Raw genomic sequence first — 22,789 nt, 5'->3', positions numbered from 1 at the left:
TTTTGTGGATTTTATGTGATAATCGCTACCAACACATTAAATCTGTGGCTCTCACTTCTGGCTGTGACAGATGCACACAATTTAACATAGGAATGATAATTTCTCATCTGCTGATCAAGTTATTTTCAATAATATGCAAATTGGTATTGTTGAATAAAACAGCAATTGTTTGAGAGGGTTTGTTTGTCTAGCTTAATTTCTTTCCAGCGACTCCCTTCATCAACTCTGTCACCTGACTCTTTAGATTACAGTTTGCCAATTGTTCCTCAATTACTTAGTGGATAAATGATTACTGCAGCTGGATAAACGATTTTTGCAGCTGTAACTGATATTACCAGATACGGTTTTCTATAGTTAGGAATTGTGGTTTTCCTAACTGAAGTAATGGTTATACCAATAAAACGTGTGTCAGGAAAAGATGGACTAAGTTATAGCAGACCTGGTTATAAATTCATCCGTGCAGGATTCACCAGTTTAAACCTACAAAGAATGCCACATGGGTTGCCAGACTACTTTGGATCTTATTTCTTTGTTAGCTATTCTGATTTACAAAAGTTGAGAAACAGACCATGAATACTAGGAGCTGAGTAAGAGACCCTCTCGAGGACCTTTTCTTCTCTATGTTTATTTATTACATGCATATCCCACACCTTTTCTCCAAGAGGCTCAAAGCAACATACTCTGTCTCAGTAAAGGTAAAAGGTAAAGGGACCCCTGACCATTAGGTCCAGTTGTGGCTGACTCTGGGGTTGCAGCACTCATCTCGCTTTATTGGCCGAGGGAGCCGGCGTACAGCTTCCAGGTAATGTGACCACTCTGTCTCATAGCCCTCATTTTAATACATAGGAACATGGGCTAAGCCTACTGAACTAGGCCAATGGCCCATCTAGTCCAGCATCCTTTTCTCATAGTAGCTGCCCGGATGCCTATGGGAAGCCTGCAACCAGGACATGAGCGCACTGCCCACCAGTGATTCCCAGCAACTGATAGTGGAGGCAGAACACAGTCATCATGGCCAGCAGCCATTACAACGACCTCGTTATCTCTCAGCCCAATCTGGCATGCAGAACAGTCTCTAACACCTTAAAAAAAACCCAAACCTGGCATATGGGTTACCTCTTACTCTATAATTTTCAGCTTTGCTTGAGAACTTCTGGTTTCCAGGCCAATTTACTTATGCAAGGCAATCTGACATTGTCACTGGCATCCCCCCGCCCCGTCTATTCCCTGGTCACAGCATCAACAAGATACTACCACCACACCTGCCCCCAACTTTTAAATATTTTAGTGGTGTGTCCATAAATATTTGTGGTGGGAGCAAATGAAAAACTGTTACAGCACTTACACAGCATTTAGTAAAATGTCAAGAATATTGGGGGGAACTGATTTTTAAATTAAAATCTGAACAAGTGAACCTATTTACCATAGGCACCGACTCCATGGGGCCTGAGGGGGCCCGAGCCCCCTCAAAAATTCGTTTGGGGGGGCTCTGCCCCCCCAATAATTTAAGAAAATTATTAGTTATATTATGCTTTGTAAAATCACAAAATTATGTTGGTATTTTTTATTTTCCTTGTTTGACGATAGTTACCTTTTAAAATACATTCAGTAATGAGTTAAAACAAATAATTATTACGGTAGTAAAAGAGGCCGAGCGAGAGCGCGCGGAGAAGGGAGGGGAGGGGGCGGCCGGCACGAGGGGCGGTGGGAGGCGCGGCGCGGCAGGCACTTGCCTTGCCCACCACGCATCTCTCTCCTTCTCGGTCTCTCTCCCTCCCTCAGCTGGCGAGGGGGCCACGAGGCGGGCGGCAGCAGCAGCAACGGGCCGGGAGCGGCTCTTAGAAAACTTCCCGGGGCAGGACCCCGGTATGGGCCCCCCCAATATTTTTTATAAGTCGGCGCCCCTGCTATTTACACATTTTGTTCTGTACAGTTCTGTACAAACCTAACATTTCATTTGCAGATTTTGCACAGTTTTAACAAAAGCCAGCTATGCCATCACAAATGGGTTGCAAAGTAACTTTCACTATATGCCACGCATTTGAGCAAGCCTTGGTAACTGAATTCATCAAGTGGGAAAAGTCTTATTTGTGACATCACACCATTTCTCTGAACCCCAGCACAACCGTGGGAGGAAAGTGCCACTTTTCCTCCCCAGCTCCAGTACAGGAAGGGAGGGGGGGACGGAGGGCAGGGGCTCACCCCTGTTGTGATGAGCTTCAGAGACTCTTGTAAAGCAGTGGGATGCCTTGCCTTCTCAGCCTCAGTACTGTACCAGGTTTTTTAAAACACACACATATGCCAGTGACAACACTCATGAGTGCCTTTGTCAACTGTTGCTAAACGGTAGCAGTCAGTCAATTTCATTAAAAAAAGTAGTTCATGATCAGAGATACCTATATAATTTCCAATCTAGCACAAAGACTGACACTACCTCAATTTCAAATTAGGTTTTTCTCTGCTTAATGCTTTCATTTTTTTTAAAGTAATATTTACTGGTTTTCAATGATTCAACTAATATAACATAAATACCATTCTTACATCACAGATAGTTGCTATTCCTGTTTGATTATTCAGGTAGAAGGCACATATCTAAACACGTGTGATGTGTGAAACAGGATCGATTACCTGGGTTTAAAACATTGCCCGTGGAATTGTCAAGCTACTAGATAGAACCCAATGAGAGATTTCTCCCATAAGAAAATACAACACAATCACATTTATATATCAAGGTCCTCTAACGCAATGTTTACCCCGAGCTTCAACTTGCAAGGAAAGACACTGCAAAAGGAAGGAAGGAGTTGCTTCCTAAAAATCAGGAAGGTGGGTGGGGTTTTCTCAGTAACAGGGCTCTCAGAAACATGACTTTCAAAAAAAATACTGTATTCCAGGACATAATGAATACCATTCCAGCACTTTGTTAGGAGGTGCTGGGCAACTACCCCTTGAGGAGACTAAATTTATGGAATACATAAAATTCTTAAAATTAAGAAATGAGACAGCTGGGGGTGGGGGCAGGGGAGCCTACTAAAACAACGTCCAGTTCCCTAATCGGCATGCTTGACAAATGGGTGCAAAGGGAGGGTAAGATCAACCTGGGGGAGAGAAACAAAACTGTAGCACCCAGAGAGAATGGCTTCCAAAGATACCCACTGAGTTCATAGCAGAGACAAAAGTCTGATTGGGAGGTCTTCTTAGTTCACAGTTCAGTCTCTGATCCACTTCACTAGCTCAGTTTGTGGTTATCCAAAGGATGGCGAAAAGAAAGAAAGAAAGAAAGAAAGAAAGAAAGAAAGAAAGAAAGAAAGAAACTGTTTCGAGGGGAACTGACTCTTCCTGCCCCATACCAACACCAACACCACTAGGCTAGACTAACTCAGTTTGCAATTATCCAAATGGTGGAATATAGAAAGCAGAAGGGACCAAGTACCTCCCTGCTGCAGTGCCTCTGATTAGCCGATACTGCTTTAGAGTTAGTTAATCTGGGATATTTCAGCAAGAAAGCTGGCCCATTTGGCTTCACACTGCTGCCTGGGGTCAGCTGCTATATAACTCTGACTATGTTCACAATGTTAGTTATTCCCAGGAAAGACACAAGCCCCTGATTACAATCAACTGGGCCTTAAACTTGCCCAATGAATGTGAATCAGATGTTGGAATCTTTGTGGCCTGATACAACCATCTCAACAGCCCTCTTATAGAAAGCATTTCTGAAACCGATTGTAAGCCTCCATAATGAAATGCCAGTAACAATTTGTACCTAAGCTAGGCTTAGGAAATATGGTGTTGCAAGTCTCAGTTATCCTACAATGCAGGATGGAAGTGCCATGGGGGGAAATGTGATTTAAAGTCACGTTAACAGACAAAATGGTGATGATTAATGTTGAAAAATACTTCCTCAGCCCTTGTATGCAGTGCCTATCATCTCAATGGGTACCTGAGCTATGATGTTATAAAGAGCTCCCCCTCCCCACCCCATAGCCGTTATCTAAAACTTAGGACTTTATAGGCAATTCATCTAATCCCCTATCACATGTTCTCACCATCAATCCTGCAGTCAAGGATTACACACAAACACACTTGTTGGAAGGGGCCGCCATTATACAATGTTTGCAGAACCAAACATCCCCTACTGTGGGGAAAACAAGAAGTTATCACAGACACAGGCTGATTAGAACCATTTCAAACCTACTGTAGCCACATAAAACTCTTCTGAGTGAAAGTATGCCTAAATATTGTGACAATAAATATGTTTGATACACAGGTTAGCCACAACTATACAAGGGGCAAACAAGAGTTATTAGAGCTTAGAATGATTCTTAACAATTTGAATCAATCCTTATTTTCCAGTCAGGACCAAATATGAATCCTAACGCCACGAAACAAATTCAATACCGGAAGAAACTAGCAAAAGAATTCGCCAGAGACAGTGTCGAGTTAAAACAAAAGAACAAAAACAACCACTCAAAAACAATGTAAAGAATAACAGACCAGTGAAACTTACCTTAATTGGAGCACAACTAAACTTAATTTTTCGACTTGCTGGGATTTCATCTTCTTCTGGCAATCCAATAATTTCAGAACATTCCATGTCAGGTTCGTAATAACAGTTGTCATCACTGTCTTCTTGATCATCCTGTTCTGTTCCTGTCTCCCCCCAGTCAGAATTATATCTTGATCGTACCCTGTAGACATTGTAATCAGAGTGCATATACACATGAGAACTCTGAAAGTTATTCAAGTCTTCCTGTTCTTCCTTTCCATTTGTATCTTCACAGTGGGAGCCAACAGAATGCGAAGCTTCACTGACTGTGATGTCATCACTAGCTATTAAGTTTCCTGATATTTCTGCAGTCTCAGCTCCAGCAGAGATCTTTTTTTGCTGCAAAGGTGGTACTACAGGCTCTATTTTTGCCTTATTGCTCGTACAGTTCTCACCAAAACTTTGTTTATCAAGTCCATCTACTGACTCTTGTTTAGTCGCTTCACAGGCATCAACAGAATCGTAGCACACATCCTTGTTTTGTATTCCACCTGTTTTTGACAAAGGCAAAGTGCTTTGGGGAGTTTCATTGTCTGATGGAGATCTACTACTGTTCTGCTCAGAGTTTTCAACAGGTGCTGAGCTGGTATTTTGTTTAGCTGATGGAGGCCAAGCATTGGCGTCTTTTATGGGGCTGAAATCGTCGAGGTTTGCAACACTGGAAGACAGATTTGTGTCCACAGAAGACAGGTTTAGTGGATAGTGGCCAGTTACAGAATACTCTTCATTGTTTCCCGTCTTTTCTAGAACATTTTGTTGTGAGTCAGTATTTTCAAACACTGCACTAAGTTGGCTCACTGTTGGAGAAACAGCCTCTGTCCTTGAACTAAGACTATCCAGCGAATCTGTACTTCCCCTGTTAGACTTAGAGCTGCACCAGTCATCTTGAAGATCACTGTTAGAAACGGATCTCTCTTTCTTTGGGGAGTAGCGATTTGAATGCCCTGTTTCATGAGTATTTCTTTCAAACAACTTCCGTGTTTCAGTAAACTTGGAGTAAGAAGGACCATCGTGCATAGCATCAAACCTACTAATCCTTTCTGAAACGGAAGATTCTAACTTCACAACTGATCCATCTCCCTTCTCCACAAGCTCTTTTGGCCTAATTCTTCTTTGGGGAGATAGGGGTCCACCTTTACTTCTGGTCTTTGCCATGCCTCCAGCACTCTCATTGGGCTCCATGCCCATTTGCATGAATAAATTTTTAATCCTGTTGACGTTAGATCCATATTTCCTCCCCCTGGTTTGCTGAGAAGCCTCTCCTTCTTCTTTAGTCTTTTGTTCTCCATCTGACTTAGGCTTGTCAAAGGTGCTTTTCAATGCTTGGAACTCAGTCCTATAAGCGTTCCTGTGAGGAGAGGCACTTCGGAGATTTGATCTTTCCCCTGAACACTCTGTCTTCATCATGTTTATTTTTGGGATGTTAAACCAACATACATAGTGGCTGCTGTACCCTCCAGTTGAGATTGTGGATGAGGGGCTTAAAGGACATTAGATTCTGCCAAGGCCATACTTATAGGCAGATGACAATCCTCCAGATATGGGTACCAGCAAAAACAAGTGGGAAACTGGGTGTCTTTCAAAAGAATGTTGATGAAACCTGCAACACAAAGGAGGATTTTGATTCGTATCAGTGGGTTTGTAGATCTTCATACCTATTCAATATTTACATCGGTTTTAGAATATGGCTGGCTATAAAAGGGGAAGGTTATGATATGAAGCCACCAGATGCAATTCCATCTTTCAAAGGAATCACATTTGAATTTGGAAGTTATATGGATGGGAGACTTGCCTGGGAAGCCCCACTGACACATACCCTAAGCTCCTTAAATGAAGAGAAACATAAATTGAATAAATAAACTGTTTCATGCTTTAACAACATCATGATGGAATGTTATAGTATCTTCAGAACTTCATTTAAGTGAGGGCTCCATCAGGACTCCATCTTTTAGAACCCATTTTGGATTTCATTACTCAGAACTCTGGATCATTATATGGAGTAACAGCAGAAGACAACAGTAAGTGAAGTAAATTCCTATCATAAACAAATCATTATTCTGCTATCACATGACTGAGACTGGGGACTGTGTAGGACCAAGACTTAATCCCTCTCTTTCCCAACAGTCAATGTATGTGCATGCATATACACGCTATTCAACTGTACAACAGTTCTGCATTATACCAATGTATTTTATCATTAAAGTTTCCTTCAAATGATGATGAAGAGTCAGGTACACATATCTCTACCACTGTGAAATGGTGTGATGCAGCCATGAGTGACACATTCCTCTGAAACAGCAACACTTTGCTGCCTTCATTTTCAAAACACCACCAAATGAACAAATTAATAAACTCGCTCTGAGATTGTAGGGGTGGGGGGAAGAGATAGAAACGAGGGACAGAGAAATCACATGCACAGAAATTTAGAACTTGCAGGAAGCAAATAATTTGGTATGGTAAAGACTTGCCTGTTCCCCTTGGGGTATATTCAGCATGACAAAGAACCATGAAAGGTGCAGTGAAAGGGAGAAGAGGAAACCTCAATGCAGGCTAAATCTGTCCATTTCCCAGTCTGGATCTCGGTAAAATCTGTACGGCAAGTGGCATTTTATATGAATCCCGAGCGTCCTGCCCTCCCGGCAAGGAGGAATACGGGGGCTGGCAGAGTCCCTTGGCGTCGTTTAATAGAGGAGGAGGAAATGGATTTTGCTTCCAGCCTGAGCAAGCAGCCCTAAAGAAATACAGAAGAGCAGCACATGACTAATAATAGAGCAAAATCTCTCATTAGCGCCCTTCTGTTTCCGCCTCCTCCGCCGCTACAACTTCACCGCAGCTGCAAGCCTCCCGAAGCGACCGACCCGGGCAACGCACACATGTGGACCTGGCTCGGCTCGCTCCGGCCCCGACCGGCCTCCGCCTCCCGCCCCCCGCATCCTCCCGCCTGCCCGAGTCAACGCGCTGCCGGGGCTGAGAGACAGATTACAAGACTCGCGCCCATATTGCGTCTGTTCTCCAGCCCTGACAACTAAGCGGTTATTTGCTCCTAAGCAACGTTGCAATGTGGCCGTTAATGCCCCCCAATCCCTTCCTCGGAAGAGAACCACATCCCTGCCTCCAAATCGCCTGCCACTCTCTCTCTCTCTCTCTCTGGTCCCCAAGCATGCAATTAATTGAGGGGGGGGGCGTGGAAGGGTCATTTGCAAATAATAGCGAAGGTGAGAGTCTAATCAATCTCAAGGCGCAGAACCTTCCCCCAACCTCCACGCTTCGCTGTTTCGGCGTCGCTCGTGCAAGAAACCAACCCGGGGAGGGGTGGTATATTGCCAGCTAGTAAGTGTGGCGATAAATCCCCTTCTTTCCTTCGTTTCCTTTCTCTCTCCAGCCCAGCGCGACGTCCTTCACGCTCCCTATAGGAAAGTGGCGCAAAAGGCACAACTCTGTCCCCGCCGGGGAAGAAGAAGAAGAAAAAAAAAACCCCGCTGCTAAGCTGCCCAGCAGGAAACGCGGGAGCCGGGAAGCACCTTGCAACAGGAGCGGCGGCTGTGTAAGAATGCAGGGAGCAAGACGGCGCTCACGAGCTTTGCAAGAGAACCAGCCAGCCTGCCCACTTTCGGTGCTCGCGAAACAAAAGCTGCTCCCGGCCGCAGGAGTCAAGCCACAGCGAGCCCCACACAGGCAGGTTTTGTTTTGCAAAGGGGGGGGGCTCACCGCGGCACCTTACCCGGGAGAGTCGGAGTTGCAAAAGCCTCGCCGCCTCTCGATCCCCCTCCGCTTCTCTTCCTGCTGCTCCGGCTACTACTGCCGCCGTGCTGTCCACCGGCCCGCCACCTCCCGGCACCGCTGCTGCCGCCGCCGCCGCCCGCAGCTTGCCCGGCAGCAGCAAGCTCCTCCGACTCGGCTTTTGCACGCCATTGCAGGCGGCGGTGGCGCCTGAGACTCTGCGCGGGGTGGGCGGGGGGAGGAAGGTTCCCGCGCTCGGCTCCACCACCAGCCGGGCTTCCCGCCGCCCGCTCGGCCTCCAGGGGACGCCCAGGCAGGCAGGCGGGTCCCGGGCGGCCCTAGGGAGGGAGCACGCCGGCCAGCTCGGGCGGCCCTCGGCCTCTCCGGGCCAAGAGCGCCTGACAGGTGCCTCACCTCCTCGGCGCGCTGCAATGGTTTGCCCCGCTGGGAGAGGGAGGCTGGGGAGGTGGGTGGGAAGAAGGCGCCAAAGCCACGCAGCAGCAGCAGCTCGGCGGCGACAACGCGCCTGGCCGGAGCGGGAAAGGACGACAAGAGGCGACCCGCGCCGCTTGGCCTCTCAGGCGCTCCCCGCTGGCCCGCGTGCAGCCCGCCTCTCGCCGGGCGTCCTAGGCTGCTTGAGGCTCCCGCTTTCTTTCGCAGCGGTTCCCAAGAGGGAAGCGGGTTGAGTCCCCTGGCGAGAGACTCTTACACGCCTCTGACTCCGTCTGCGCCTCAGGGGTGAAATTCTCCACTGTCCTGGGTTGCGCGTGGGGTGTTTTTTTCAAGACACCCCACGTTCAAGCAACCGTCGGGGGTACTGTACTTCGGTTTTTGAACAGAAACTGCGTTTGGAACTGGCGCTGGAGGAGTGGGAACACAGATTTGCCCCTCGAAGCTCGGGACCGAGCTCAGCTAACCTGCCCGGCCGCGTGGAAATTAACGGAATAATGGCCACGCGCCCTCCCCATTACTGGTTGCACGTCTGAAGTCGCCACACTTGCACTTTAAGGGCGGTGAACCTACGGGCTACCTGATGCAGTTGGACTACAGCTCCCAGCAGTCCTGACCATTGGCAGCGCTGCTCGGGCTGATGGGAATTGGAGAACCAACAATATCTGGAGGGCTGTGGGTTCCTTGCCCCAAACAACAAAAGAAACCTACGGGGTCATGTAGTAAGCGTAGTGGTCAAAAACACAGTCCCCAGCTAAATGCAATATTCCTCATAAGAAGCTGCCTTTTAACCGAGTTGGCTCATCTAGCTCGGTATTTATTGTCCGCAATGGCTGGCAGTGGTAAAACACTGGTCCACCTAGTTCAATATTGTCTACACTGACTGGCAGGGGATCTCCAGGTTTCAGACATACCCAGCCGTTTCTGGAGATGCTGTCCTACTTCATTCTTAACACACAACTACTAGCATTCAGTGACATGCTGCCCATGAAACTACATTTCAGACACACAGAACTCTAGAATATTTCGAAATGAATCTACAAACGCACCATTTCCTTGAGAATTTTTGCAGTTTATATTTAAAGAAGTTTGATCCAGAACTAACAAAGTTCTGTTCTTCAGTAGAAATCATCAGGGCTGTTTTTAATAAAATATACACGACCATAGAATATGCACTATAAAGTGTAAACAGCATCAAAGAAAACAACCAAGGTGCAAGGGGGAGCAGCATTTATACCTCACTTTTCCATCAGGCCCTACATACAAAATGGCCACGCCAAGGGAGTACAATGAAAGTGGTCAGTCAAGAGGAGGAACAAAATGGTGGATCCAAGGAAGAGCATCTACAGAAAGGGACTCAAGCTAACTTGTCACCTTTTTTGTAACTTTGCGGTAAATTACAGCCAATTGGAAGGACTGGCATTTGGGGGTTGGATGGGTATCTGACAATGACCAAAGGGAAACAGTGGCTTTGGGGACTTGGATAACTAACTACCTGGGCTCGTCCAAAGAGCACAGCAAAGCAGGTGTCTTGTGTGAATGTCCAGCTATGCCCTTGAAATACAGCAGAAAAATCACTGGGGGCCTTGTTCTGTAACTTCAATTACAAATACACATTACAACCTACAGCATATGAATCCATCAAAAATACAAATTCTAATGTGATATACGAAAGGAATGCTGGGGACTATTAGGAAAGGGACAGAAAATAGCAATACTTCTATTACAACGTGCTTATATAAATACATAGTGCAGCGACATTTGTAAGTACTGTGTACATTTCTGCTTATCCCATTCCAAAAACATAGCTTTGGGAAAGGTGCAGAAAAAAACTACGGAAATGAATAGTCAGTTCAGATTGGGACACTGTTCCAAACCAAGAATGGCTGAAACATTTGTAACATTTTAGTTTACAAAAGAAAAAGAAAAAAAAGACAGCTCTGGGAACAGGATAGAGGGATATATAGTAAGAGGTTTATAAAATGATGCATAGTACTCAAAATTGGCTAGCAGATTCAGGTAAGACAAAATGTTTAAAAGAAATTTGCAAGATGCACAATCTGCTGCTAAAAGTTGAGGTGCTGAGGGCCACTAGCTTAGATGGCACTGAAGGGAGACTAATTCACAAAGGATATGCCCATCAGTAGCTATGATGGCTACATGGAACCTCCAAGAATAGATGTTAAATGCTCTAAACAGCCTTTGCCAACCAGGTGCCCCCCAAATGATTTGGACTGCAGCTCCAATCAGCCCCAGCCTGTATGAGGAACAACAACAGGAAAAGTCAGTAAATTGCCTTCAAGCCCTGTTCGTTAGTTTCCCATGGGGCATATGGTTGGCCTCTGTGGGGAGCAGGTTCTTGGACTAGATGAGTCCTTGGTCTAATCCAGCAGGACTGCTCCTATTAAGCAACCATTTTGGTTATATAATCACAAAACTGCAGATTTGGAAGGGACTACAATGTTCATCTAGTCCAGCCCTCTGCAATGTAGGAATCTTTTGCCCGATGTGGGGCTCAAACCCACAACCCTGAGATTAAGAGTACCGACTGAGCTATCCCAGGAACTCTCACCATCCTCATCTCAAGGTGAAGGACATAATATAATAAAAACAGCTAAAGGATCCTAGTTTAAAGTGGTGCAGAAAAGAGCAAGTAAAAGCAATTGAAATTTTTTTAAAGGAGACAACCACAACAGTGACCTATTCATTCAGCTGGGAAAGCTTGTCGCAGCACAATTGTCTTCGATTGTTTCCATAAAGTTCAGATAGTGGGCGCCTGTTGTATGTTGACAGCAACGCTGTTCCACAGAACAGGGACAGCCACACTAAAAGCCCTGATCTGAGTTACCTGATCACAGTAACTCTGCTGTCTTGGGGACCTTTAGGAGAAACTCTCCCACACATCACAATGACCTACAGGGACAGCCTCCCGGGTCACCTGGTCCTGAGCTTGCTGAGGCCATCTCTCCCCTTAGCGTGGAGTGTGAAAAGCTACTCTGTGTGCAGTTTCAGTATCATTTTTGTGCATGGCTAAACAAAACATTCCAGTGGGTTGATTTCAATTTATTCTCCCTCCATCTCATTGTTCATTCATTATTACTAACAGTCGACATTGCTCCAAGTGTTTCTGCTAAGTTTAATGTATTCATAGTGGAATCCGCGCAGCCTTGCTTTTCCAGAAGAGCACAGGGAGAGAGCATGCAACTTCTTCTGCAGGGAGATGTTCCCTGAGAAAGGTCTTTCATCTGAATTCTTTTAATCTGACTTGTATTTCTGGATCTAGGGCCCATTACAAGGCCAATGCATTACGAATTCTATCTTGTTCATTTTTTATTTCCAGATTTATCTACAGTTGTACCTCGGGTTGCAGATGCTTCAGGTTACAGACTCCGCTAACCAAGAAATAGTACCTTGGGTTAAGAACTTTGCTTCAGGATGAGAACAGAAATTGTGCTCTGGTGGCGCAGTGGCTAAAGTGGTACCTCAGGTTAAGAACAGTTTCAGGCTAAGAATGGACCTCTAGAATGAATTAAATTCTTAACCCAAGGTACTACTGTACAAGTCCTTTTGTTTCATTTTTGATGCGATCACACACACATGGCATTAAGACTCACAGAAATTTATATGTGGAAGAGATCCACAGACGCAGTCTAGCCCAATACCCTACTCAGTGCAGGAGTCTTGCAACTAAAGTGACCCCTGAAAGGGCACCCAGCCTCTGCTTAAAAACCTCCTGTGAACAAGAGACCATGACTTCCCAAGGCAGCTGAACTGCTCTTGCCATTAATAAGTTTCTTTTATCCTTAGCCAAAACCTGCTTCCCTGCACTTTCTGCCCGTTGGTTATAATCCTGCTCTCTGAAGTAACAGAGAGCAAGGCCAAATTTACACCATGCATGTAAATCTCTGTGATGCCACTTTAAACAGCTGTGGCTTCCCCCAAAGAATTATGGAGCTGTAGTTTATTAAGGGGTTTGACAGTGGTTAAGAGACCCCTGTTCCCCTTAGAGAGCTACAATTCCTAGAGTTTCCTGTTAAAGCATTCTGGAAACTATAGCTCTGGAAGGGCAACAGGGTTCTCATAACAACTCTCAGCACCCTTAAGAAACTACAGCTCCCAGAATTCTTTGGGGGAAGCCACAGCTGTTTAAAGTGGCATCACAGAGATTTACATGTACGGTGTAAATAGTAATAGTAATAATAATAATAATAATAATAATAATAATAATAATAATAATATGTTATTTATATCCTGCTCTCCCCAGCCAAAGCCGGGCTTAGAGCGGCAAACAACAATAAAAATAGCACAGTTTACATAAAATCACAGTCAATTAATTGAAATACATTCTAAAATCCGTTCAGAATCAAATTAATGGCAACCATTGGGCTAGAGTTCTATGAAGATTACAGAAGGAGAGAGGGGGTCAGACTGTGCCTTGGCCAAAGGCCTGGTGGAACAGCTCTGTCTTGCAGGCCCTGCGGAAAGATGTCAAGTCTCGCAGGGCCCTAGTCTCTTGTGACAGAGCATTCCACCAGATCGGGGCCACGGCCGAAAAAGCCCTGGCTCTGGTTGAGGCCAGCCTAACCTCCCTGTGGCCCGGGATCTCCAAGATGTTTTTATTTGAAAAACGTACGGTCCTTCATGGGACATACCAGGAGAAGCGGTCCCGTAGGTATGACCCACAAATGTTTCTAAAAGAAACAGCAAATACATTACAGTGGTACCTTGGGTTACATATGCTTCAGGTTACATACACTTCAGGTTACAGACTCCGCTAACCCAGAAATAGTACCTCGGGTTAAGAACTTTGCTTCAGGATGAGAACAGAAATTGTGCTCTGGCGCCACGGCGGCAGCAGGAGGCCCCATTAGCTAAAGTGGTGCTTCAGGTTAAGAACAGTTTCAGGTTAAGAACGGACCTCCGGAACGAAAAATATTGGTTGAGAAATATAGCTTGTAACATAGACCTTCAAGTTTCCCCAAGTTAAAAATATGTTGCAACTTAACAAACCAATCTTGATTGCCCCTTTTCTGAAATGATAGTTGGCATTGGTTGAATTTCTAAACACACTTATCAGAAAGCCTCACTGAACACAGTGGGACTGCTATCTTTGAGTAAACATGAATAGGATTGCACTGTTAATGTACTATGTAACTGTTTTATTTGTTTTATGATTGTATATTTACTGTTGCAACCCAACCTGGGACCTTATAATAGAAAACGGATATTAAATCTAATAAAATAAATAAATATAAATGAATACAAAACAATTTGACACATTACTGTAAACAAGGATGTGTTTAATGTTTTTTTTAATCTGATGGATTTATGCTCTTGTTTTCTTGTAGAAAATAAAGCACAATCCACATCAGATGTCTTCAGAAGTCCTATTAAGTTCAATGGGCTGTACCCAAGAAGAACACTAAATTAATTATCCATTTTGCTCCCCAGCCAATTTGGTGAGCCTGCTATATAATCTACATATTCTGAACATCGAGACTTCATTAAAAAGGCTTATTAGTATTTCAGAATTGGTTCTAGATTTACTTAAGAAATAGTAACCAGCTTGACAGCTTGGAGACTGCTTCAGAGAGCTCTTTGCCCAGAAAAGAACCACCGATAATGCTAACAAAACTATATAATTAACAATTTAAAAAAAAAGGGGTCACATATTTGGCTGGTTACTGAGGGCAGTAATTGAACAATGGAGTTCTCGTTACATTCATTCATAAACATTTCTTTTCATTAATAATGGAACAGCAGTGTTGGGAGTTGGTAAAGGGAATTTCCAGAGCGAATCAGAAAATATGTGAATTGTGATAGCAAGAGTGCCTGAGCTCATTAAATCTTCACATAGCTCAGGGATGGGGGAACTTATGGTCCTCCAGATACAGTCGGACTCCAACTCCCATCAGCATGGCCAATTTTGTGTGAAGATGGGGTTCTTCATCACTGACATAACTGAAAACCCAAGTCACACATACAGGGGGTCGATTCTGCCAGTTTCATGTTCTCCCCGTTTCTAATTTTCCCATATTAAATTTAGTTCTCTACATGGCTGCAGCAATTTCTGGTCAAGAAAAAAAAGAACCTTCAAGAAAATTTGTCAGCATTTTAGTTCAAATTTCTCCTGATAAACACTTTTTTTGGTATGCTGTTTTTACTAATGTACACAATTTTTTTTGCAAGGAATGTCTATTAATAATATGTTATTTTCACCAGTATATGCTGTTTTGGGCACACATTCCACCAAGTACGTGCATTTTGTAAACATTTCTATGCAGTAGAACTCCATTATAAACTTCACAGAACTGCGAATTTCATTAAAAGAGTAACAGAAGTAAAATAAGCCTGATGAAGAACAATACACTCAAAACATGCTGGGTAAATTTCAAAAATATATCCATTTTCTGTGGATGTTTCCCCAGGGCTGGCCCTATCATTTGGTAGTTAGGTGGCAGGTGCCGCTGTGCATGGCAATGGGCAGTGAATGTTTCCATCTATCAAAGGACAAAGTTGTGTGTTCCATGAAACCTTCCCTGCAATCACTTAGCCAGCCTGTTGCACTCGGATACAGTCCCATTGCCGAAGTATTAACAAATAATTTCTTATTCCAGCAGGCATTTTAAGGTAGTTTTCTGTTTCCATGATAAATTTTAGTTGTTCTTATTCTTTGCATTGCTTTTAACATTTTATGTACGCCACTTAGATATTCTGAATAGTGTGTGGTATATAAATACCTGAAATTATCATCTGCTGGTCTGATCAGCTTGGTGCAACAGCTGGTGCCCTTTGCCTCAGGCAGCAAAATTACTTGAGCCAGTGCCATTTCCTTCTGCTTCTTGCCCCCTTACCCACCCAAAAAAAAGCAAGCAGGGTCAAAGTACTACCCAATTTCCCCACGCCACACCCATAGAAGACCTGCCACAGCCAATCTGTTCAATCAGAACACTTCCCATTGCGTCAGATGTGACAATACAAGTTTTATAATGCTATCCAGTAGTCTATGTCATGGGTGTCAGGTAACACTACAGTGGTACCTCAGGTTACAGGCACTTCGGGTTACAGACGCCTTAGGTTACAGACTCCACTAACCCATAAATAGTACCTCGGGTTAAGAACTTTGCTTCAGGATGAGAACAGAAATCGTGTGGCGGCAGCAGCGGGAGGGCCCATTAGCTGAAGTGGTACCTCAGCTTAAGAACGGACCTCCAGAACAAATTAAGTTCTTAACCCGAGGTACCACTGTATTTTTACTTTATAAAGCTTGTGCATCATTGTTTATAATACGCAGAGTCTTTACAATCTGGCAAGAAGTTGTGCTGGTCTTTTTGTCTGTTTGCTGCTGTGCTACATTACACAGAAATAATATCACTACAGTACTGTATTAGTAATGGACGGGATGCGGGTGGCACTGTGGGTTAAACCACAGAGCCTAGGGCTTGCCAATCAGAAGGTCAGCGGTTTGAATCCCCACGACGGGGTGAGCTCCCATTGCTCGGCTCCTGCTCCTGCCAACCTAACAGTTTGAAAGCACGTCAAAGTGCAAGTAGATAAATAGGTACCGCTCAAGCGGGAAGGTAAACGGCGTTTCCGTGCGCTGCTCTGGTTCGCCAGAAGCGGCTTAGTCATGGTGGCCACATGACCTGGAAGCTGTACGCTGGCTTCCTCGGCCAATAAAGCGAGATGAGCGCCGCAACCCCAGAGTCGGCCACGACTGGACCTAATGGTCAGGGGTCCCTTTACCTTTACCTTTATTAGTAATGGACACTGCTATTTTCCTACATAAAAAACTGCTAGCACCTTCATGATGGAAGATGCATGAACACAATGGGCTCCCCCCTAACCCACAACTTCATCTACCACATAAAACCTGCATGTATGCACCCTGATAAAAGACGCACCCTGAAACTATGACTGTTACATCTGACAATTCATTCATGATGTTCCCAGGTGCTAAGGAAAGTGCTTTTCTGCACAGGGAAATTATAACATCTGGCCTCATTGCTGTAAACTTTATGCTGCATCTATGAAAGCGGCAACCAGAATATTCTATGTATAAGCTGAAGCGATGGTGCGGAAGATAAGGCATGATGCTTTTAAAATGGCCTCCCAAAAAATCAAGAGATAGGAACTTTTACGGCTAAAACAGCGAACTGCTCTTCTGCAACGCCACCTGTAAGGGGCTTTGAACACCACTGAAGGCAAATGCGCTCCCTTCTTGATTACTAATGCCTTCACGGTGCCACTGACCCTTCGCTCTGCCTTCTGTTTTTAATTAGCATCATTTTTCACGTAGCTCTACACATCTGCAGAGCTGTCAGGTCTCAGCCACATGCCTCCAGAGAGATTTGTACAATGCTGGAGGAAGAGTTCTGCATCTCCACCTTTTGCTTGCTTGCTTGCTCTTCCTTTACAGCCTTTCAAAGCTTCCACAACAGCTGCAGGCCTCGCCAGCAATCAACCTGGGAACAACATACAAGGTAGCATAGCTCTCAGTCAGAAAGTGCACTGCCCATTGTCCAGCAGTGACTGGTGTCCTTTGGGACTGGTAGGTTAGAAGACAGAGCGATCCGGTGCAGGTGAGGCCAGAGCCAATGACAGTCAGAGTCCCTAATGGACCAGCCTCCACCGTCACATTGCAACAGCCTTCTATGAACAGCCATCCAGCCACTTACGTCTTCAGCATATTGAAAAGCTAGAAATAGACAGTGCTTTTTTCTGGGGGGGACGCCTCCCCCTAAACGTTTTGTGAATCTAAGTTTGGCCTCACTGAGGGGCAGTATTTCAATATGAGTAGGAAGATGAAAGTTCCCCTAAACATTTTTTTTTTTTAGAAAAAAAGCACTGGAAATGCATATATTTTACCAAACTCAGTTCTATTAGTCTAAGATTGGCACCCCCACACTGGTCCTCTCCAGATGTTTAGGACTGCAACTCTCATCAGCCCTGCCCAGCACAGAGGGCCATCATTTCAATTTATGTCTGTTTCCCACAGGAAATGGTGTCTCAAGCTATCCAGGGCATTCTGGGGGATTTTAAGCAATGTTGTGCCAAAACCTGCTATTCAGTTTCTCAAATGATTTCTTCTTTTTTTGGGGGGGGGGGGAGCAGCTTCTCTTTTTCGTCTTCATTCTCAGGACACATTCAGATTTCTTCAGAATTTTGCTAGGTGCAAGGTTGAGTTTACTTTATTCCTGTGAGCTAGCCATGGGTGGTGAGTGCATTTTTCTTTCCGTTAAACATTTCTCCAGCACTCAGAGGCCTTCCCAGCTGTCTGCTAGTCTAAAAGAGCCCCTTGGGAAGAGTTACCTAACAATGTGTCTCCCCCCCCCTTCCCACATCAGTAGAAATGTGGGAAGCCACCTTTAGAAGGAAAGTACATGTAAGACAATGTACAATCTTGCACACATCTACTCAGAAATAAATTCTATGATGTTCAGTGGGGACTTACTCCCAGGGAAGTGGATAGACAGTTGGAGCCTGAAAGTCTTTATATTACTAACCAGTCTTGCTTCCTTGCTAGCCTTCCATGTAAGGTGTGACCAGGTAGATCAGTAAAATACTCCATAAATGTTATGTCTTGTTGGTTTCCTCACACAGCAGTCTACAAATTCTGTACAGGTACAGGTTACTGTCCAAAGCTCTTCTTGTCAAATGCCTACATGGAATTTGGTACGGCTTATCCACACATTCCACATAACAGTGCTTGTGAAGTTAATAAATGGAGTTGGTTTACTGTTTTGTAATAATTTTGATAGTGCACCTGTAGGGTTCCATTTCACAAGCAGCTGCAGAACTGAAGATAACATTAAGCCCAAATACACTGGAAAATGGGGCAGAAACGGCGAAGGGGGAAATAATTGCAAAGTTACAAATATTATTTTAGTCTTAGAGCTGCTTTCACCGTGGCATTTGGGTGCATCCGCATTTCAGGATTAATCTGTAATAGATCCAGGAACTATGGGTACTCATCTAAAGAGAGATTGCTCTGTTTACTGGACACAAAAATAATGTAATAGAAGACCAGCTCCTGCACATTCGAGAACGTTGTGCCTCAAAATGCAAAAAGAAAAGAAAGGAACAAATCTAGTTCTTGGTCTAGATATGGTGGATGGCAATTAGGGAAAGGGACTTCTCAGTGGTGGTGCTCCAATTGTGAAATTCTCTCCACAAGGAAGCTTATCTTTGGTGTGCCAGCCAAAAACATTCCTTTTTATTCTCCCAGGCATTTAAACTGAGCTTGAAGTGTGTGTTTGGTTTTTGTTCTGCTCTTTATGTATTGCTTTAGATGCTATTCTTGTTTTTGTTATATTGTATTTCGGATCATCTTTTTATTTAGTTATTAGACTTCTAAGTTGCTTATTACCTAAAGGTCTCCAAGAGATTTACAACAGTTTTAAAAACATAAACACACATTTTTGTTCAGGCAGCTTAATTAACCTTGTTAAGGATGAGTTTGATGTTCTAATTTTCTTCTGAATTGTGTCTGCCTTTTCGGTTCTAATTGATGGTAACTGTTTCATTGTTGTTTTTTATTTACTGAAGCTTTATTTTCCTTTCACAATGACACATAAGGCATTACGATTTTCAGCTCGGGTTGATTTACACATTCCACTTTTTTACTTTCATATAAAAAATGTACAAATATCTTACAGAAATTCAACCAGACAATTAAATTTAAGGCTGTCATTGCAAACATAAGAGCAACTCAAGTTGAGCAGCTTTGGCCTGTGATGTCTTGCTGGGTTTCAAGTAGATAAGGAAAGAAAAACAGGTTTATAGACTTCTGGGTTGGCGCCATCGCCGAATGGCGGACTCCCTCCGAGCTCCGGAGGGAGCCTGCTCGGCAGGGGCTGGGTCCTACCGCGCCGGCGATGCGGGGACCCTCAAAAACCATGGGCGCTGAAACCCATGGACATGGTGACTCGGCTGGCACCTTTTGCGCTCCCCCCCGGCCCGCGAAGGAGCCTTTTTAAAGGCTACGGAACGGGTGACGGGGGGGTGGTGCTTTGAGTCCTCCGCTTCCCCTGCCGAGCGAAGCCACATGCCATTCGACAGAGAGCGCTGACTTCTTCTATTGAAAATCTGGACCTAAAAGAATAACCCGTGAGTAATTGGAACCTGGACTAAAAAGGGGGATAAATTTTTTAAAAAATTCGGAGCGAGCGGGGGAGGCGCAAAAAGGAAGTCAGCCCCCCCCCCCGTTGTAGAGGAGTTAAAGCAAAGGATTTGACATCTAAGATCGAGTGCAACCCTATTTTTACAAAGTTATTAATTTCGCGACGGAAAACTATAAGACTGAGCTGGAGGAGAAAAGTGGAATTGATTAAAAAAGTAACCCCCCCGCCCGGAACCCTGGGAGCGTTTTGCGAGAGCGCCGGGAGAAGACAAAGAGAGGTTTTGACAGCTGTCAAAGAGCTGTCAAAGCAGAAGAACAAAAATGAGAACTTTGTTACAAGGACTTTGCCGGTTACATTTGTTATAAATTGGATACAAATTGTTTAAAACAAGGAATAATAAGTTATTTGGACTGATTGGGATGATCTGGAAGGGAACTGAGTTATTGCAACCCACCGAGAGGAGCCGAGGGATATTACAAGTTGTTGACATGGAATTTGAATAGAACTTTCTATCTCCTGGGAAACTGCAGAAATGGAACACTATTTTGACTACAGAGGCTGATATACTAAAGAAGACAATAGACTTATCTATTGAAAAATGGAAGGGACTTGGCATTATGTTTCGTTCCTGAATAACAGAGCCTCGGCAGCTGAATTTGAAGCTTTTGGAATTAGAACATTTGTGCAGGAAAACAGGAAAGGAAAAAAAAAAGAAAAGGAGAGAGATCAACAAGAACAACAAGAATAACAAGAATAACAAGAATTGGATAAAGTTGGAAGAGGGAACATTTGGGACATCCAGATTTGAAAGGTTTAAAGAAATAAAATTGGAGTTTTTACTCCTAATGTATAAAAATCTGGATGGAAAAAATGGGCCTTTTTGAGACAGACTCCTTCCAAGATTGGACATTTGAAATTAAAGATGACTGGTAAAGGGCTATGGCTTAAATAATTGTGGGAGCTCCAGGAAGACATCAGATGTTGATAAATTTTGGGAACGCAACCGGGAAAAGGGGGAGGGAAATTTGGAATCCAAAGGGTGTTAAACTACATTTTATTTCATTATTTTTTAATTTGTAATGTATGTTAAAGGGGGGAACGCGTGGAAGGGAACAGGTCGATTTTAGGAAATGGGAAAATATTTTTAAATTGGGTCAATGACAATAAGTTCAAAATTTGGGATAAGAAATTGCTGAATTTATAAGTAAGAATTGGAATACAAGAGGGGGAGGGGAGGGGAAGCCCTGGAAAGATGTTATGGAAAACAAGATTTTAAATTTGGATGTTTTGTTTTTTTTTATTTTGTTGTAATTGGAAACTTTTAATAAATATTATTTAAAAAAAGAAAAAGAAAAACAGGTTTATAAGGCTTGTCTGTTTCCAACAGTGAGAAAGATGGCAAAATGGCCACATTTCCCACAAATTTTTGCCCTGCTCAGCAATAGTGACCTAGAATTCTTGGTGCTTTGGGTAGTGGAAGTCAGATCTTTGTTACCTTGTACAGATCAGACCTCAAACTCCATCATTGCATTGCTGGTAATAGTTATAGGTATAAATTAAACTTTTTCACAATATGAATGTCACCTGGACTTTGATCATATTCCAGATGTATATAGGTTACTGTTATATAGCTAAGTAGAAAGGTAACAGCTGACTTAGGAACAGGATATCAGGAACACACATCCTCACAGCATTATTGGAGATAGCTACCCCAGTGACAATGCTCTGAGGTGAATTTTGTTTTATGGACCACCACCATCATCTGTCATTCACAGTAGCGTTTTCAGTAGTCATATGGAGAGTGATTGTACAGCCTCTCTCTTAATTCTGTTGAAAGACCAGCCACTTTTAGTGCCTCTCAAAATTTATTGCGTTCCTGCAATGTTCACCACAGACCTCTGTAATTAAGAATTAGTGCCTGAGCTTGCTTTTTTCCTTCTCACACTTCTAGTCCTTTTCCTTTTGTGTCATATCTGAGCATTGTGAGCCTGAGGGCAAGGTTTTTCTTCTCACCAATATTTGTAAGCCACTTTGGAGTCTTCTTTGGCTGAAGGCCAGGATAAAACAAAATGCTTAATAATTATCGGGATAGGATGAGGTATAGCTATTTGCCCTGGGAAATGTAAACATTTTTTACTAGTAATAGAAGTCCAGAAGGTCTAAAACATGCCAGTAAGAGGAGGCCACACAGAGACTATGCAACTAACAAGGACTTCAGTAACAAGAAGATTAGGGAGACAGAAGATACAGCAAAGCACTGCTTGGGAATACGGAACTGAAACTGAAAGCATAGTGCCTGACAGCTGACTCAGCAACTTCCTGATATGGCAAGTCTGAAGGGCCAATACACCACACAGTCATTTAAATGGGAGGAAGGATTTTACAACAATGTGGAGATCAGGGTATTCAGCCGGGAAATTCCAAAAACGACTGCAGCCCCAAAGCCCACTCAGTTTTTAAATTAGTCTTACTTATACCACTGCAAACAAACCATCACTTTGACCCCATACTCTGCTAAGTGGAAGGTAAGCTGCATTGATGTCAGTCCATTTTGCATTATAGTAAAAGAGCAGGAAAAGCATTCCTGGGTAATAATTTCCTCTGTTTAGCACTCAGTGTTCACTGTCAGAAGCCAGACATGCATATAGAAAAATCTATGGTGACCTTTCTGACTTGTGTGGCTGAATCTGAGCTATATAGTAATGTTAATAGTTTGGTGGCGTTAAGCTGCATGCCAGACCTCTCTAATCCCTGGATCTAGCAAGTGTTAAAAGCAACTCAAACCTTCTAATTCTTGGAATACCCAAGATAGCTTCCTGGTGACGTGATGAGGGATTAAGGAGTTTGGTGCAAGATGGCAGGTGGGTGGAGCCCCCTTCCTTAACAGAAAAAGCCAGAGTTTTGAGTTAAATTGTTGTAGTGATGTGAGCCAAAAGTAAACCAGCAAGCTGTG

General features: G+C 43.8%; 1 protein-coding gene across 26 annotated transcripts in view; it reads right to left on the bottom strand.

The window, feature by feature from the left end:
• Positions 1 to 22,789, bottom strand: part of PPP1R9A (protein phosphatase 1 regulatory subunit 9A) — a 144,314-nt gene that overhangs the window by 115,070 nt on the left and 6,455 nt on the right. For 14 of the 26 annotated variants that reach the window (XM_083705197.1, XM_083705201.1, XM_083705209.1 and 11 more), the window contains exon 2: positions 4,505 to 6,143. In XM_083705197.1, coding sequence (XP_083561323.1) covers positions 4,505 to 5,950 — 1,446 coding nt within the window. In that variant the 5' untranslated portion in view covers positions 5,951 to 6,143. Of the gene's footprint in view, positions 1 to 4,504; positions 6,144 to 7,011; positions 7,275 to 7,845; positions 7,968 to 8,264; positions 9,017 to 22,789 lie in introns of those variants that run through there. The other 12 variants (XM_083705216.1, XM_083705208.1, XM_083705199.1 and 9 more) reach the window with 8 other exon arrangements.

This window comes from Podarcis gaigeae (genome assembly GCF_964106915.1).
Source record: "Podarcis gaigeae genome assembly, chromosome: 12".
In the NCBI taxonomy this organism is placed as follows: Eukaryota; Metazoa; Chordata; class Lepidosauria; order Squamata; family Lacertidae; genus Podarcis; species Podarcis gaigeae.
This window is presented reverse-complemented; position numbering and strand designations above follow the sequence as displayed.